The 14,772-nt window shown below is 52.7% G+C and overlaps 1 protein-coding gene across 6 annotated transcripts in view; it reads left to right on the forward strand.

Moving 5' to 3' along the window:
* The window catches only part of MYO18A (myosin XVIIIA), a 90,022-nt gene extending 76,223 nt beyond the window's left edge, over positions 1-13,799 (forward strand). For 4 of the 6 annotated variants that reach the window (XM_008566349.1, XM_008566346.1, XM_008566347.1 and 1 more), the window contains 2 exons: positions 2,329-2,451; positions 9,815-11,222. In XM_008566349.1, coding sequence (XP_008564571.1) covers positions 2,329-2,451; positions 9,815-9,959 — 268 coding nt within the window. In that variant the 3' untranslated portion in view covers positions 9,960-11,222. Of the gene's footprint in view, positions 1-2,328; positions 2,452-9,814; positions 11,223-13,546 lie in introns of those variants that run through there. The other 2 variants (XR_550075.1, XM_008566348.1) reach the window with 2 other exon arrangements.
* Positions 13,800-14,772: the final 973 nt, after the last annotated feature.

Genomic DNA, 14,772 nt, shown 5'->3' on the forward strand with positions numbered 1-14,772 from the left:
GAGAGCTAATGATAAATGTAATAGTGTGTAACAGTGATAGAGGGCCGCTGGAGCCCGGCTGTCACACACAATTAATAGCCCCCGCCGTGCTGTCTCCGTTTGTTTGTTCCCCCGCGATTCGGCTCCCAGTTAACTAATAGCACATGAGCCTGGACATAAATTGTATTTGACGCGAGGTTTAATTCCAACCATTTAAAATTTCAACTGCCCCCTGAGTCTGCCTGCCCCTGGAGTTTGTTTACGGGCCTGATTATTTAAGGAAAAGAACCCAAGCATCATCTAGATGCTTACAACTACAGGGAAGGTGAGGGCAGGCAGGCCAGCTTCTCAACCCATCCACTGCTCTGAATGTGAGGAGGAAAATTCGTATTCTGGGCCCACGACTGTTTGTCCCCTGTGTGTTCTAGCCCTGCCATCCTTGGGTGGTAGGAGCTTCGAGGGCTGATAAAATGCGCACTTAAGATCATGTTTTAAACCATTGCCAGGCGCACACACACTCGCACTTGCACTTGCACTCACACACACACACACACACACACACACATACATCCCAGCATGCACTCGGGCAGGCGCATAGGGACATGCAGTTTTCACCGGGTTCCCGCTGATGGCAGAGAGGTGGTGTGGCTCCTTCCACAGTAGCTCTGGGCCACAGCCCCAAGTTATGGAGCGAGTGTGCTAAGGCGGGCAGAAAAATAATGTTTCGATTTACTTAGAGATACAGTTGTTATTGCCATAACCTTAATGAAAGCAGTAAACAGCCCAGTATTAAGGGAGATTTATACAGAAACGCTTTTAACATGTAGACATAGATTTTGCGATGCATACAGCACCTCCTTTCTAAAGGCAATCAATATGGTTATGAACGTCGGTGATAAATTACAGGCTCTGAAGCTAGAGAGGGAGGTTTTTTTGCACGGGTGTATAAATCAGGTGGTATTGGCGTTCCATGGGGCCCGTGCACCACGGTAAATCTGCCAGGCTCTGACGGGCACAGGGCTTGCATTAGCAGTTTCGGGGCTGTCTGCTAAACTCCTGTTTACTCGGGGCATCAGCCGGCTTCGTCTTTGTTATAATTCTGTCTTTGACAGAAGCCAGTAAAATATGCCTCTTTATTCCCCTGCCCACGAGTCCAGCTCTCTCACTGTCCCCAGACCGGAGTCTAGTGGTTTCCTCTGTGTGTGTGTATGTGTGTGTGTGTGTGCATGCATGCCTGTGTGGCTATTTATTCAAGAACATAATTCAGGAATGGGGCCGCTCCTGTTGACACAGATGAAAGGAAATTTATATCAAGGAGAAATCCTAGCCTATTCATGGCAGGGGAATTTGGTGAGCAGACATTTTGCAGACTTTCAGAAGCACTCTCACTCAGAAGCGATCTCTAAGTCCCAGCTGCCTTATGGGGGGTTACCATGACTGCAGCCTGAATTTGACTCCTTTGGGCTTTCCTGCAAGTGCTAGGGTCAGCTTGGTCAGCAGAAGCACCAAGAGCAGGGGCTGGGGGCTGCCTGAGGGATGGAAGAGGAGACTGCGAGAGACAGAGCCCTTGCCTGGGATTTTCTGAGCCCAACTAGCCTCCGGAGGTAATTTGGATACCGAAGCTGTTGCCAGTCCCTCAGGAAATGCTGAGGCTCCCTCTCCTTTTCCGTTCTCCATTTCTGAAAGGCCAGGGAAGCCACAGGGTGGATCTGGGAGATGGCCTGTGCCTCCTTCACCTAGAGCCTAGGCTGGTGTTGCCGTCAGCTAAGGAGACCTCCAGGATCAAGCTGACTTGAAGCCATACGAAGGCCTTCCCTTCTCCTGCCCATGGCCAGCAGCCCAGCTCTTGTAAAAAAGGCATGGAAAATGGCAGCAGCTGGAGCCACAATTTTGGGAGTGGCAGACAAGAAACAGCAGAGCAGACCTCAAGGAGTAGCTGACGGGCCCAGGACTCCTCTTTTTAACCAAGAACCGTTTAGCTATAATTGATGAGTGGGATGGTCTTCCTGTCATTCTCATTGGGTTGGTCAACTGAACAGCTGCCTGTCACAGGTATCTGTCATAGGTACCTGTCACAGGTACCAGAGGTGGAAGGTGCTGCCTCTGTGCTCCTCAGGGTCTTCTTGGTGCCTGTCACACAGTATGCCCTGCTGAGTGGGGACAGGCTCCTTATGAATGGTATGCTCCATCTAACCTTGCTTCTCCTCCCTGACTCACCAACGCGCATGCCATTCTGCATCCCACCCCTGCCCAGGACACACCCTGCTCCCCCTTCAGCTCTTCCTCCTGGGCAACAGGTGATAGCCTCTTGCCTGGCCTTGCCTACCTTTCTGCTCCTCATCCCTACAGTGAGGGGGACTCAGATGTGGACCTGGAGCTAGAGGACCGTGTCGACGGGGTCAAGTCCTGGTTGTCAAAAAACAAGGGCCCTTCCAAGGCAGCTTCTGATGATGGCAGCTTGAAGAGTTCCAGGTGAGCATGTGGCCTTGAGCTAGGATATAAAGCCATCTCATGCCACCAGGAATGGACAAGCATTGATCACAAGAGGGCAGGCAGGCCACATGCCATCTGCATCTCTTGCCTGGAGTCTGCGTGAGAGGCTCAGACATGCCCCTGACATGTGGAATGAGCACAGGAAGAGGCTCAGTTTCTTCTTAGCCAGTGTCTGTGTCTCCCTTATTTTTCCCAGGTAATGTTTTCCCAGTGGCCTCAGGGCTTTGGCATGGTGTAAGTTTAACTTCATCCCATGTATTCATTCTACAAACGGTGACGGTGACTGAACTCCCTGATAGTTTGGGTCTTTGGAATCAATACTGGAATGGGGCACAGGGGACTTCTGGATCCCAAAACCTCAGACAGGGCCATCTGTGGCCAGCTCTGGATCTCTGACTTCTTACTAGGAATAGTGGCAGAAAAGACTCCCCTGATTCCTATCACAGCTACAGATACATTTCTGTCTTTTTCTGCCCATTCTCTCCTTCCTCTGAAGTTTCAGACCCCTCCCCCCCATGTTTTCTATACTCCCCATACCTACCCATCCACTGGGGGAATTTGCTCCCCTGTTTTCTAGCCAGTCATAGTTTACAGCAGATCCTGATCCTCCAGGGCACCCCCTTCACCACCCCCTCCAGAGACAGCAGGTGGCTGGGTAGAAAAAGTAATTTCCCTCCCCCCTTCTCCAACTCCCCTGAGGCCCCTTTCCCAAGTTCAGCCCCTCACCACGAGCACCCAGCAGCCCCTTCTAATTGGTTTAATTTATTCGACCAAACAACATTTTGTTATTGCAGGCAATGCCGCCTTTCCCGCCCCTCTGCCGTTCACCACAGCGTGGCACGAGGCTCCAGGTAGTTGACAATGAAATAAATTGAACTAAACGTTTTAGAGGGGAAAAGTGATGAAATAGAACAATAGTCTAATTTACATGACATTCTCCATGAAGCTATTTTCACTGACGCAAATTATTTTGCTTCATTTCCTCCGAGGCTCTCACCACCACTTTGCAGGGCGCTGCTGTTTCTCCTCCTTTCTCCTCCTTCCCGTGGGTTTTTATTCTCCAGGTTTAATGCTCTTTCCTCTCTCTCTCTCCCTCCCCCCTCTCTCTCCCCCCCTCCTCTCTCTCTCCCCCCTCCTCTCTCTTGCTTCCTTTCACCACGTGATCTGCTTGTACCTGTCGCTTTCTGTCATGAGCAGAAGCAGCCTGAGTCCTGTGCCATATACAGTTGTCTCAGAATCTTAAGCCAAATAAGACTCTATTCTTTATAAATTACCCAGTCTCAGATATTTCTGTTATAGCAACACAAACAGCCTAAAACAATGACTGTTCTTTTATGCATCTCCTGGCATGTATCCTTCTGCCCTCATCCACTCCTGTTCTCTCTCCACCTCACATCCCTCCCTCAGAATGGCCCTCAGCACCCTGGCTAAGGAGGGTCAGGGGGCAGAGGAGCGGCCAGCCTCGGTGCTGAGCTCCCTGAGCTATCGGAAACGGCTCACCCTAAAGGACTCCATCGGGGGCACAGGGGACGAGGATTCGCTCTTCACCACCCTGAGCGAGCGGGCCGCCTCCCCGGAGAGGCCCCCCCGGCAGGCCCGCCCAGGCCCCAGGGGGGAGCCAGGCCAGGGCAGGAGGCCCGAGGAGCCCGACGGTCGTGGCTCCCTCTTCTCGGAGGCTGGGAGCCGGGCCGGCCGGGGTCTGGAGAAGCGCGGAGGCTCCAGCTTGGACCGGGCCTCGACCGTCTCTGCCCCCGTCAGCCGGGCCTCCTCGGCCACACGGCGGGGCTCGGGTGAGGACGGGGCCCGCTCCTCCCTGAGCTTCTCGCTGTCGGGCTCGCCCAGCTCCCGCCGCAGCACCTCCCGCCTCGACAGCCTGTCGAGGACCCTCAGCCCTTCACTGAGCCGGGCCTCGGGCCCAGGCCGGGAGAGCCCTGATTCCCGCCTGTCCCTGGGCCGGAGCTGCCTGGACGAGTGGGACGATGGAGCCAGTGTGACTCTGAGCGAGGCGCACTCGCAGTACAGCCACCCATCGCTGGCCCGCAGTCTGTCGGTGCCACCCCGGCCACGCGGCTCGGCCTCAGCCACGGAGGAGCCTGGCAGCTCCAGCGCCCGCCCCGGGGGCCGACGCTCCTACCTGGACCCAGACCTGGAGGCCGCCATCAGTGAGGTCTTGAGCTACAAACCTGTCCCGTTCCAGCGGAGCAGCCTGGAGCCTGACTCTGAGGACGATGACCGGAAGAGCATCCAAAGTGCCCGGAGTGCTCAACTGGACCCCCCAGAGCGAGCCACCAGCATCCGCCGCTGCGCCTCTGCCGCCGACGTCTCCCGGTCCCACGGCGGCCGCAAGAGCCGCAGCAAGCAGAGGAGCAGGAGGAGCAGGAGGAGCAGCAGCTCCAGCTCCAGCTCCAGCTCCAGCTCCAGCTCGGGAGGTTCCTCGGAGCACAAGCGGCGGAAGAAGGGGCGCTCTCGGAAGAGCAAGAAGAAGTCCAAATCGAGAAAAAAGAGAACCGAGACGGAGTCTGAATCCTCCTCGTCGTCCAGCGGCTCAGGCCACAGCCGCTCCAGCGTGAAGAAGGGCCCCGCCGCAGACAGTGAGGAGGCCGGGCAGGTGCACCGGCAGTCGAGGAAGGAGGAGAAGAAGCGCAAGAAGGAGGTGGACAGCCTGATGATGCGGTACCTGTACCGGCCCGAGAGCGACTAGCGCAGTAGGTGGCGCGTGTCGGGGAGTGCAGCATGGCATGTCCCACCCGGTGTGAACTAACGAGCTCCCTGCCCCACCGGCCACCCCCTCAGGCCCCACTGCATTCTCGAGTCAGGTCTGGCCTTGGAGAGCCTCCTGGCTGAGCTGGTTGGTCATTCCAAGCCCTAAGACCAGTCGCCTGAACTGGCTGGTGATGTTAATTGTAGCTGCCACTTACCAAGTCCTTACCCCGGGCCAGGGACCATCCTAGATACTTGCCATGCTTTATTCACGTAATTCTCACAATAACCCCATCACAAGGGTCTGATCAGTCCAATTTCATAGAAGATGAAGCTGAGGCTCAGAGAGGTTAAGTCACTTGCCAAGGTCACACAGCTGGGAAGTGATGTTGCCTGGATCCAAATGGGGTCTGTTCAACTCCAACACTCTTGCCTTTAACCACTTCTCCATACAGCTCAGTGGGGAGCATATGGGTGACATGTTTATTCTGCATGCCAGGCAGTACCCATTCAGGAGCTTTTGTCCATAGTCCCAGCAGGCAGAGCCCAGGAAAGCGCCCTAGCTGACACCCCAGCTGTGGGTTGGTACGTCAGTGGCCATAAGCTATTGTGGGGCCTTTTGCTTAGCTCTCCCCCACCCCTGCAAAGCCACCTTTCTTCCTAGCATAGATCTCTTATCCTAGCATAAGCCTAGGAGTACAAGACTCACAGGGCTGCAGCCCACATAGCACCACACCCCACAGCAGACCCAGGAGATGCCTGATCCCTCCCCAGCCCTCCCACCTGAAGCCCACACATGGATGTCACCTCGGTTCTGCTCATCTTGTAAAGTTCTAATGAATAGAAATTAGCAGCTGCTGAGTGACAGCCCCCTCCTGGTTCTCTGCCTCCCCCAGCTCTTCTCCCTGTGGGGAGGGAGATCTAGCACTTAGGCCCTTTATGCCCACACCCCCACTGTGGAAGAAAAGCAGAGCCTGACTCATTAGAATCCAATTGTTGCCAGTTTCCCTGGTGGGTGGTGACATTTTAGATCACCCTGGTTATGTGAAGCTGTTTTCAGCATGGTACCCTCCCAGGGCAAGCTTGCTGTTTCCCAGGAGGTATAGGCCCAGAGTGCAACCCCCTGAGGCTCGGGCGTTTGTTTCCCAGATGCATGAACTAACACACACCTGTCGCATGCTTGTGCCGTGGCACAGCTGGACACGTATGCTGACTTTGGAAGGGTTATACCAAAAGGGACTGATCTAAGGGCCTTTAAGGAATGGAACAAGTGGAAGTGAATGTTACCCACAGCTATTTGGAGATGGGTGATGGGATGGGGGAGGTGGAGCTTGCACCCAGACCAGGCTCATGGCCAACTCATTTCTTGGGCCCGAGCTGCTCTGAAACCAAGCCCTTGGGCTCAGCACTGCTCTGCCGCTTCCCCCATGTGGCAGATGGTTGTTGGGAAGAGCAGGAAGCATCTCAATTGCATTAGGGAGCCATTGTCATCTCCATAATGAGAAAAGACAGGAGTCAAAATATTTGGTCTACCGTCTCAGCCTTCCCTTAGCAGCCTGCTAAGTGCCCCATACTCCCAGGGCAGGAAGTCATTTGATGGACCGAGGGGGAAAGCTTGGAAAGCACAGAGAGCCAGACCCTTCTGCACATTGCACCCCCACCCCCAGAGGGAGACAGGCCTAGCTGGCCCATCCCACACTGACTGGCAGCTGGCAGACTGCAGACCCCGTGCTCTCAGCCCACCGTCACCTTTGACCCCACAACCAGCAAGAACACCAACAAAAAAAAACATGTTTCTTCCAGCAGCCACCAGCACAGTTCCTCTTGTCCACCAGGAAAGCAGGAGTAGTCCTGAAGCCCTTTACAGCACCACCTCCAACGAGGAGGATTGCATTCACTATGGGTAGAGTGGCGCCAAGCCAGGACCTAGCCAAGCAACACCGAGCCAGAGAGCAAAGGGCCTGGGGAGGGAGAACTTCGCTGGCACTTGGCATTAACTGGCTTTGGGTGGATAAACTGCTAAAGGCGGGGCAGGGGACGGAGCAGTCCCTGAACTTCCCATCTGGTGATGAGGACCCCGAGAATTTGGAACACAGATGTAGCATCCACAGCAAAGTCAAGGGGAGGGGCACTGCCACCCTGGGCTCTCCCAGTGGGAATTAGCTTATGTGCCAAATTGTTTGTGACAGCGCTGAGCACGAGACACTGGCTTGTGGGGAGGAATGCTTTTTAAACAATTTGGTTAAAATGTTCAAATTGCCAGCCCTGACTTTTGCCCTGGGGAGGAGGGTAGCTGCCTGCAGTTGGCTCTCTGATGGCTGTGGCAGTAGAAGCCACTAAGGAGATGGGCTGAGGAGCACTCAAAGTGGAAGCAAGAAGGATCTTGTGGGTCCACTGCCCAGGGCAGCGAGAGACATGGAGTTCCCACCTCCCTGGCAGCCTCTGCCACTGCCCAGCATCTTGACAGAACAGTATGGAAACCTGGTCTTCATTTATCCATGTGTCTGCCTGGCAGGCACAGGAGTGTGGGAGTGGGGCTCTAGCCCTACTTCGAGAAGAGGTGAGGGAATGGAAGGAGCACAGGGCCTTGGTGACGCAGTGCACATGGGCCAGGCTCTCCAGCAGTGCATCCCTGCGTCTGGATCCCAGCCCCTGCATCTGCCTTGCCCCCTGCAGCCCACAAGAAAACCCCCGTCTTTCCACAAAGCCAGGCATTCCTTGCCTAAGAGCAGACCTTTAGCACTGGGTACCCAGAAATTCCATGTAAAAAATGAAAACAAAACCAGGTTCCCACTAATCTAGAATTCAAACAACCCCAAAGCTAAAATAGCCCTAATTCTTTTTCTATCTTGTACAGTCATCATTGAGTTTTATAATTTTGTCCTGGAGACACCCCAGAGTCCTAAAGTGCCTTTGGCTCATCAAAGTAAGACTCATTTATGTTCAGTGTAGTTTTTGTTAAATGTGTTTTGTGCTATTCTGATTCCTTTAAAAATGGTAATTCATTCATGAGAAATACATAACCATTAACCCGACTGCCCCATTCTCGAACCATTTTGCATAATTGATCATGTATTCTATCAGGCTCTTCCTTCCCCCCAGGGACAGAGAGAGACCTGTCTTTACACAACCCCTGAGCCACTCACCCAGGCCAGCAGGAGAATTCAGGTTTTGTCTTGTTTTCTTCTCAGGTCATCCAATCTAGCCTCAGAGTCCTAAGGCTTTAAGTTCTAAGAGTCCCAAGTTCAAGTTCATTTAGTGACTGGTTGACCTTGGGCAAAATAAATCATCTCTTTAAACCAGCTTCCTCATAATATTTCATAGGGTTATTGTGAAGAATAAGGTGGCATGTCTAGGGTGCCAGGCCCATGTCTCACCCACAGGAGTACTCAATGGTCAGGACTTGCCTCTGGATCTCTCGCTGACAATGTGGGAAAAGCTAAGAATGTAGCTCTTCCTTGCAGAACCTGGTTTCCTCATCTTTTGGTTGGGGATAGAGATTTGAAAAGGCTAGTAAACAAAGGCCTTCCTCAGATTCTTAAATCAGAATTGTAGGCAGTGGTAATCATGGAATTCCTGTTTGCCTGAGTAGAAACTCCAGGATCTGGAGGCAGGGCTGTGTCCCTCGGAGCACATGACAGGGCTACAGTGCCAGGAAGCCGGCTGAGTGCAGGGCACCAGCAGGAGGACAGCCACACTGGGTGTATTTTCTCCAATGGTATTGAAATTGTAGTGCACTTGTGCTGGCAGAGGCGTGGAAGCAGGAGGACCAGGGGAAGGTGGACTCAAGGCTTTGGGAAAGAAAGCAAAGAGAAGGGGAATGAGCTGGAAGGGAAGGTCCCATCTTCCCTCGTGAGATGCTCTGCCCAGGGATAATGCTGCTTCACATCCCAGTGGAGGGATAGCTGGAGGCTTCCAGAGCCAGTGGCCTGAGAGACACTCTATGGAGTTAGGTTATTGTATCAAGAGGCTCTTCCCACTAGACCACCCTGAAACAGAGGTCTTGCCAGCCCCTACTTCCCAGGTCTCCATCCTCTGTGGTGAGTACATGATGCCATGGTCAACAGTAGAAATTCTCACAGGCCTTAGGAAACCCTGATTAGGAAAAAAGGTTAAGATCCAGAAGGATTCAATGGGCAAAGCCCTTCCTCCTTAGAAGAAATCTTCTTAGGAATAACTTGCTCGAGAGAGCCCCTACCTTAGACAAGCTTAATCACATTATCACCAGACTTCCAGTCTCCAGGTCAGTGTGGGTCAGGGACCGCCTGCATCAGAACCTTCGGGGGAGGGAGTTGAAAAATGCAAAATTCCTGGGTTCCACCCAAGGGCTAGCAAATCAAAATTCCTAAGGGGATGGACGCTGGAATCTGCAGCTGATTCTTACAACTGCTCCAGTCCCAGATCCCCTGCTCTCCAGCATCCCTCTCCTGGGACTTTGAAAAGCTTTCAGAGTCAAAACTCTGCTCATTTCTCTTACTACTTTGAGAATCTTCCAGGTAAGCTGAGAAAGGTTTTTGCTTAGCAGTGTCTGGCTTTGGGGAGTGCTCTGACAGGGCTCTATGGGCCTCTCCGGAACCAAAGGCTTTAGTGCTGAAGGGTAGGAGTATCATTCATCCATGACCTTGTTCCTCTCTCCCTGCAGCCCCACCAGCTACTGGAAGTCCCTTGCCCCTGACCGGTCAGATGATGAGCATGACCCCCTCGACAGCACCTCCAGACCCCGATACTCCCACAGCTATCTGAGTGACAGTGACACAGAGGCCAAGCTGATGGAGACCAACGCATAGACCAGGGGAGTGGTCCACAGCCCTCCCGCCCCACAGGCTACGGCTGCCCCAGTGCCTCCCCCAGGAAATGGCGGGGCCTGGGTCTCCCCTACCTGACTCTAATCTGCGTGGGAAACACCCAACCCTCTTCTGTTAGGGGGACTTTCCAGGCTGTGGGTGTCTGACATCTCCCCATGGAAGAGGTGGGGCAAAGAGGAGTTTCTGAAAAGAACTTTTTTGCTCCTCCCTGCCTCAAAAATGCCACACTCTTGGCTTCTACCGTGGGCCACCATGGGCAGTGGCAGGTGGCCTGGCACTGCATGGAGCCAGCAAGGTGACCTCCATCTCAGCCCACTGCTCAGGGATGGTGGATAGATTGCCTATTGGGATATTTGAGGTTGCTGGGTCCATGGGGAGGATTTGGGGGAGGAACAGTAATTCCTTCCCGCTGGTTTGGGGTGAGGGCTTTCTCTTCTCAGTGCCTGCTGTCTTTTTACTTTTTAATTTAAATACCCAACCTCTCCATTACAGCTACATCCCTGAGAGTGGGAGGGGGCTGTGGTGACGGCTGGGCCCCCCGGGAACGACTCGAGAATCTCATCTCCCTCCTCTTCAGAGAGCAGCCCTTTCTCTGTGCAGCTGGGGAGACTGGTGAGCAGAGCTGGGCCAGGTCCTTAAGAGTCAGCACGGGGAGGGCTGTCAGGTGCTTCTGGTCTGGGCTGAGCAAGCCTGCACAGCCAGGGGTGCACACGTACCATCCGGAGTGTCCAGCACCCCCACCCGCTTCGTCTCATCGGTGTGTTAAGTGCAATGACCTATTTAAGAGTAAACCCATTCCACCTATGCCAATGTGGGGCTTATCCAAGCACTGCCTTCCTCCCGCTGTGTCCAATTTGCCTGGATCATAAACTCAACTTGGGAGGGAAGGCCTTGGGTTGTGGGCTTGTGATTAGAAAAGCTGAAAGTGGAAGTTTTGGTCAGTGCTGATGTGTATTAGACACAACTCCTTGCCTGTGTCCTGAGCCTGTGTCACTTTTCTTCCAATCTCCCTGCCCCCACACACTTATCCCAGACCCAACATCGTGTGGTCTGAAGGTCCCAGCCCCCACCCCAAAAGGTTATCCCTCCAGTTCCACCAGACTTGGGAGCCCAAAGGCGGTGCCTGGTGCTGCTCCCATCCGCTGCCCTCCCTTCTCTCCTGCAATTGGTTTGTACTCATTGGGCTGTGCTCTCTCTTCCCTGTTTACCTGATGTATGGAAATAAAGGCCCTTTTCCTCCTGGCAGTGCCAGTTTTCCTGCCCGTTCCTTCAGGCTCAGGTAAAGACAGGTGTGGTCTTGGGGGGGCACAGGCAAGATTCTGATGGGGACGTGGGGAAATGGCCCTGGTCTCTGGCCTGCTCCCATGTCAGACCAGTGTCACTCTGAGAGCCTAGGCAGATCATTTGGGGCAGGCAGAGGGAGGAGGGGATCGGTCAAGGCAGACACAACTCCCACCTCTTATGTTAAGAGCCTGTGGATTATAATTCAGGTTGGCAGAGCCGACCAAGCTGCATCCTCCCCTGACCTCCACGAGGCAATGTTGAGGTCCATCTGGTTGTTAAATCTCACCAATTACAGAGATTCTGTCTTCTCTAACTTTTGTTTTTAAGGGATTTAAAACCTTCTCATTAGAAAGTTTTTTTAAAAGCTTAATTTTAGTTATTCCAAAGGTGACTTTTTGATTTAAAAAATGGCAGATACATCTCTGGTCCCCAACCCCCGTGGCTGCATGACAACTTGAATAGGCTAGGAGTGCTGTCTTCTGTGCCCTGTTCAGTCCCTGTCTTCATGCCCCGGTCCATGCTTTATCCCTTTCCTGACAGCTGAGGCAGCTCATGCAGAAAGGCAAGAACAAGCAGCTCCTCCTCTTCCTCTGTCTTCTGTAACGTGACCAGTTATATTCCCTGCACAAATAAAGGTAGGGCAGGTAGGCTGGAAAGGGTATCAAACAGCCTTAGTGCTGAGGCTCTGGTGATGTCAGCCACCCAGAAAGAGTCAAGAAAGGGAAGGAGGAAGAAAAGTCACCCCAAAACGCGTGGGAGAGAAGTGTAAAATGGATCCATCTTGAATGAAGGAGACTGCCGCCTCCACTGCCCCACAATAGAATAGAAAACAGAACAGAGAAGGTAGTAAAAGTGAAGTTACTTTTTTTTTTTTTAACTGCTGGCTCATGATCAATTCTGTCGCTTACATCTTTTACTCCTGCTTTCAGATAGCGCGATGCATTTTCTATTTCTCTCAGGAGGTAGTGTGACAAACTCCCTGCCACCTGCAGATAAGTTCCCAACTCAGTTCACCCACACTGAGTCAGGTCTCTGGTTAATTACGAAGTCCAGCATCAATCTCCAATATTCTGACCTGGAGGAAGGGGCTTTGTTCAAGTCAGAAAACTCATATTATTCATTTATTCATTTGTTCAACAGTAGAAAAATATTTCACAACTGCCTGCTGTGGCCTAGGCACTATTCTAGGTGCTGGGGATGGATAGTCCCTTCCTGCATAAAGCAGATATTCTAGTGGAGGAACTAGACAAACAGAATGTGTAGCACATGCAAGCTTTGGGTGGGTGGAGAGGAATAAATAATAGTGTTTGTCCTCCAGGGGCTTGTGGAGCAGACGTGCATGGAAGTAATTACATAAGACATAACAGAAGGACAAAGAAGTTGCTTTGGGCATACTATGGAGGGAGACATTCTCATGGGGTGGGAGGAGAGCTGGGAAGGCTTCTAAAAGGAGTTGGTCTTTTGAGTAGATATTGTGGGACAGGCATGCTGGGAAGAAAGAAGAACTTCAGCAAAGGTCCTGAGGCAGTGAAAGATAGGTGGTGGTAGAGCATGCCATAGGCTGTCTAAGAAAGCCAGAGGCCATTGCTGCACGTGACCAGTGTTTCTCTAAGCTTTCTCAGCAAAGCCCCCTTGGCCAGGGATCTGAGCTCCAGCCTGGGAAGGAGATGATTCCCCAGCACCAACTTCCCAGAGGAGTCCAGGGGTCTGCAGAGCTACCAAAGACCATCTTCATTTTGGGTGTACCTTGAGAGCTCTGTAAGCTCCTGCCCTCACCTGTACACTCATCATAGCTCTGGTCCCTAAGATGTATGTGATTCCTGCCAAACACAAAAATGCAAATCTATCCCTGTGCCAGGCTCAAAGCCCCCTTACTAGATCCTCCTCTCTGATCACAGACACTCAGGATTGCTCTGACGCCTGAGTAAGAGGCATGGGCGGGAACCAAAGCCCTGCGGGACTCCTCATGGTGCCCAGTGTGTGACCAGAGACTACAGCGGCAGGCAGTGACCCCAGGACTGCCTCCTTCTGTCTTTGTGTCCCCTTGGCAGATTGTGCTAGTTGTCCCTCCCCCATCCACTGCCCCTGTGCCTGGTGGCACAGACACTTAGCGATTTGCTCCTTAATTGTCCCCCAGCTAGGCTGCGCAGATGCCGCTCTTTAATCTCTACTGATAAATGAATCGCGCCGCTCCTTTAATCATATGTTCATATCCAAGCCAATTTGAATCAATTTGGCAGGGAGCATGTTGCAAGAGATGCCATGACTGCTGTTTCTCCCCCCAGGGCCCCAGAGCCAGAGCGACTGCTGTCCTTACCCTCAGCAAAGAGCCCAGGAGGCCCATCCGGGGAAAGGATCGCCTACCTGAATAGTGGGGACTTTTCAAAGTCATCTCATCATTCCTGTCCTCCAAGCAGGCCATGTGGGACTGTAGAGAGATGGATTCCCAAAGACCTCAGAAGTGGAAGGGAGGGGGGTGAGTCCACAGCCTCCCTTGGTCACTGAATAAAGAGCCCCATTATCATCCCTGGGAGGAAATGCTGTCTCAAATCTAACCCTCATCCTTTCTGTTCCTCTTTCATTTCCTCTGAGCTGGTTCTCAGGGAAGCTGGAACACTTTGTCATCTTTCATATAGCAGTGCATTCACGACAAGTCTATGGTAATTCATCCTTGCCTGCTGTTGGTACTGGCGGCCACCCCAATCCCTTTCATCTTCCCCTAGGAAATATTATTTTCTAAAACCTCCAGCTTAGTAGGCAGTCTGGGACATGTTTGGTCACATACCAAGTTCTGCCTTTTCCCCTCCAGAGTGGTGTCCACGTGCAGTGGTGAAAACAAAGCAATAAAACCTACTAAACTGAGCTCTTCTGCAATGCTGGAGAAGGGGCTTGATCTCTCAGACCTCAGTTTCCCCACCTGTAAAACAGGGTGGTATTGCTGGCAAGAGCATTGTGGCTCATAAATTCGGAGCTCTCTGCAGCCGACAGAATCTCCCACGCCCACCCTTTATCACTCTAGTGAGGAGCTGGAGGCGTTGCCAGTGGGGCTGTGAGGTCCCTGCTGGGAGAGGAACATCTTTTCCCAGCGCATGGGTCTGTCTGGGGTTGGTCTCTGTCCAGCTGTCCTGCTGTGCCTCAGCATCCTCTTTCATTTCCTCTCCCTCCCTCACCCACTCCCGCTCCAGTTCAGACAGGTGCCCTGACATATACTGGGAAACTGAGATCATAAGCAAATTGTTTTCTCATTTACACCTCCAAAGTCTTTGGAGTTCAGTGGCCTCCAGCTCCGCCCCTGCCTAAAGGTTCTCCCCACACTGCCCGGAAGCCACGCCCCTTAAAAGGGCAATGTGCTCTTGGTTCAAGGGTTCCTAAGCAGCTGACAGGACCTAGCTCATAGGCGTTGCCCTTTTAATGGTTACAGAAGCACAAGGACCGAGGACTGGTCTACTCTCCCAGGAACACAGAAATGCTGTTTCCCCCCCTTTTTTTTTTTTTTTTGTCTTTTGCCTTA

The sequence above is a fragment of the Galeopterus variegatus genome, unplaced genomic scaffold (genome assembly GCF_000696425.1).
Source record: "Galeopterus variegatus unplaced genomic scaffold, G_variegatus-3.0.2 Scaffold236, whole genome shotgun sequence".
NCBI classification, from domain to species: Eukaryota; Metazoa; Chordata; class Mammalia; order Dermoptera; family Cynocephalidae; genus Galeopterus; species Galeopterus variegatus.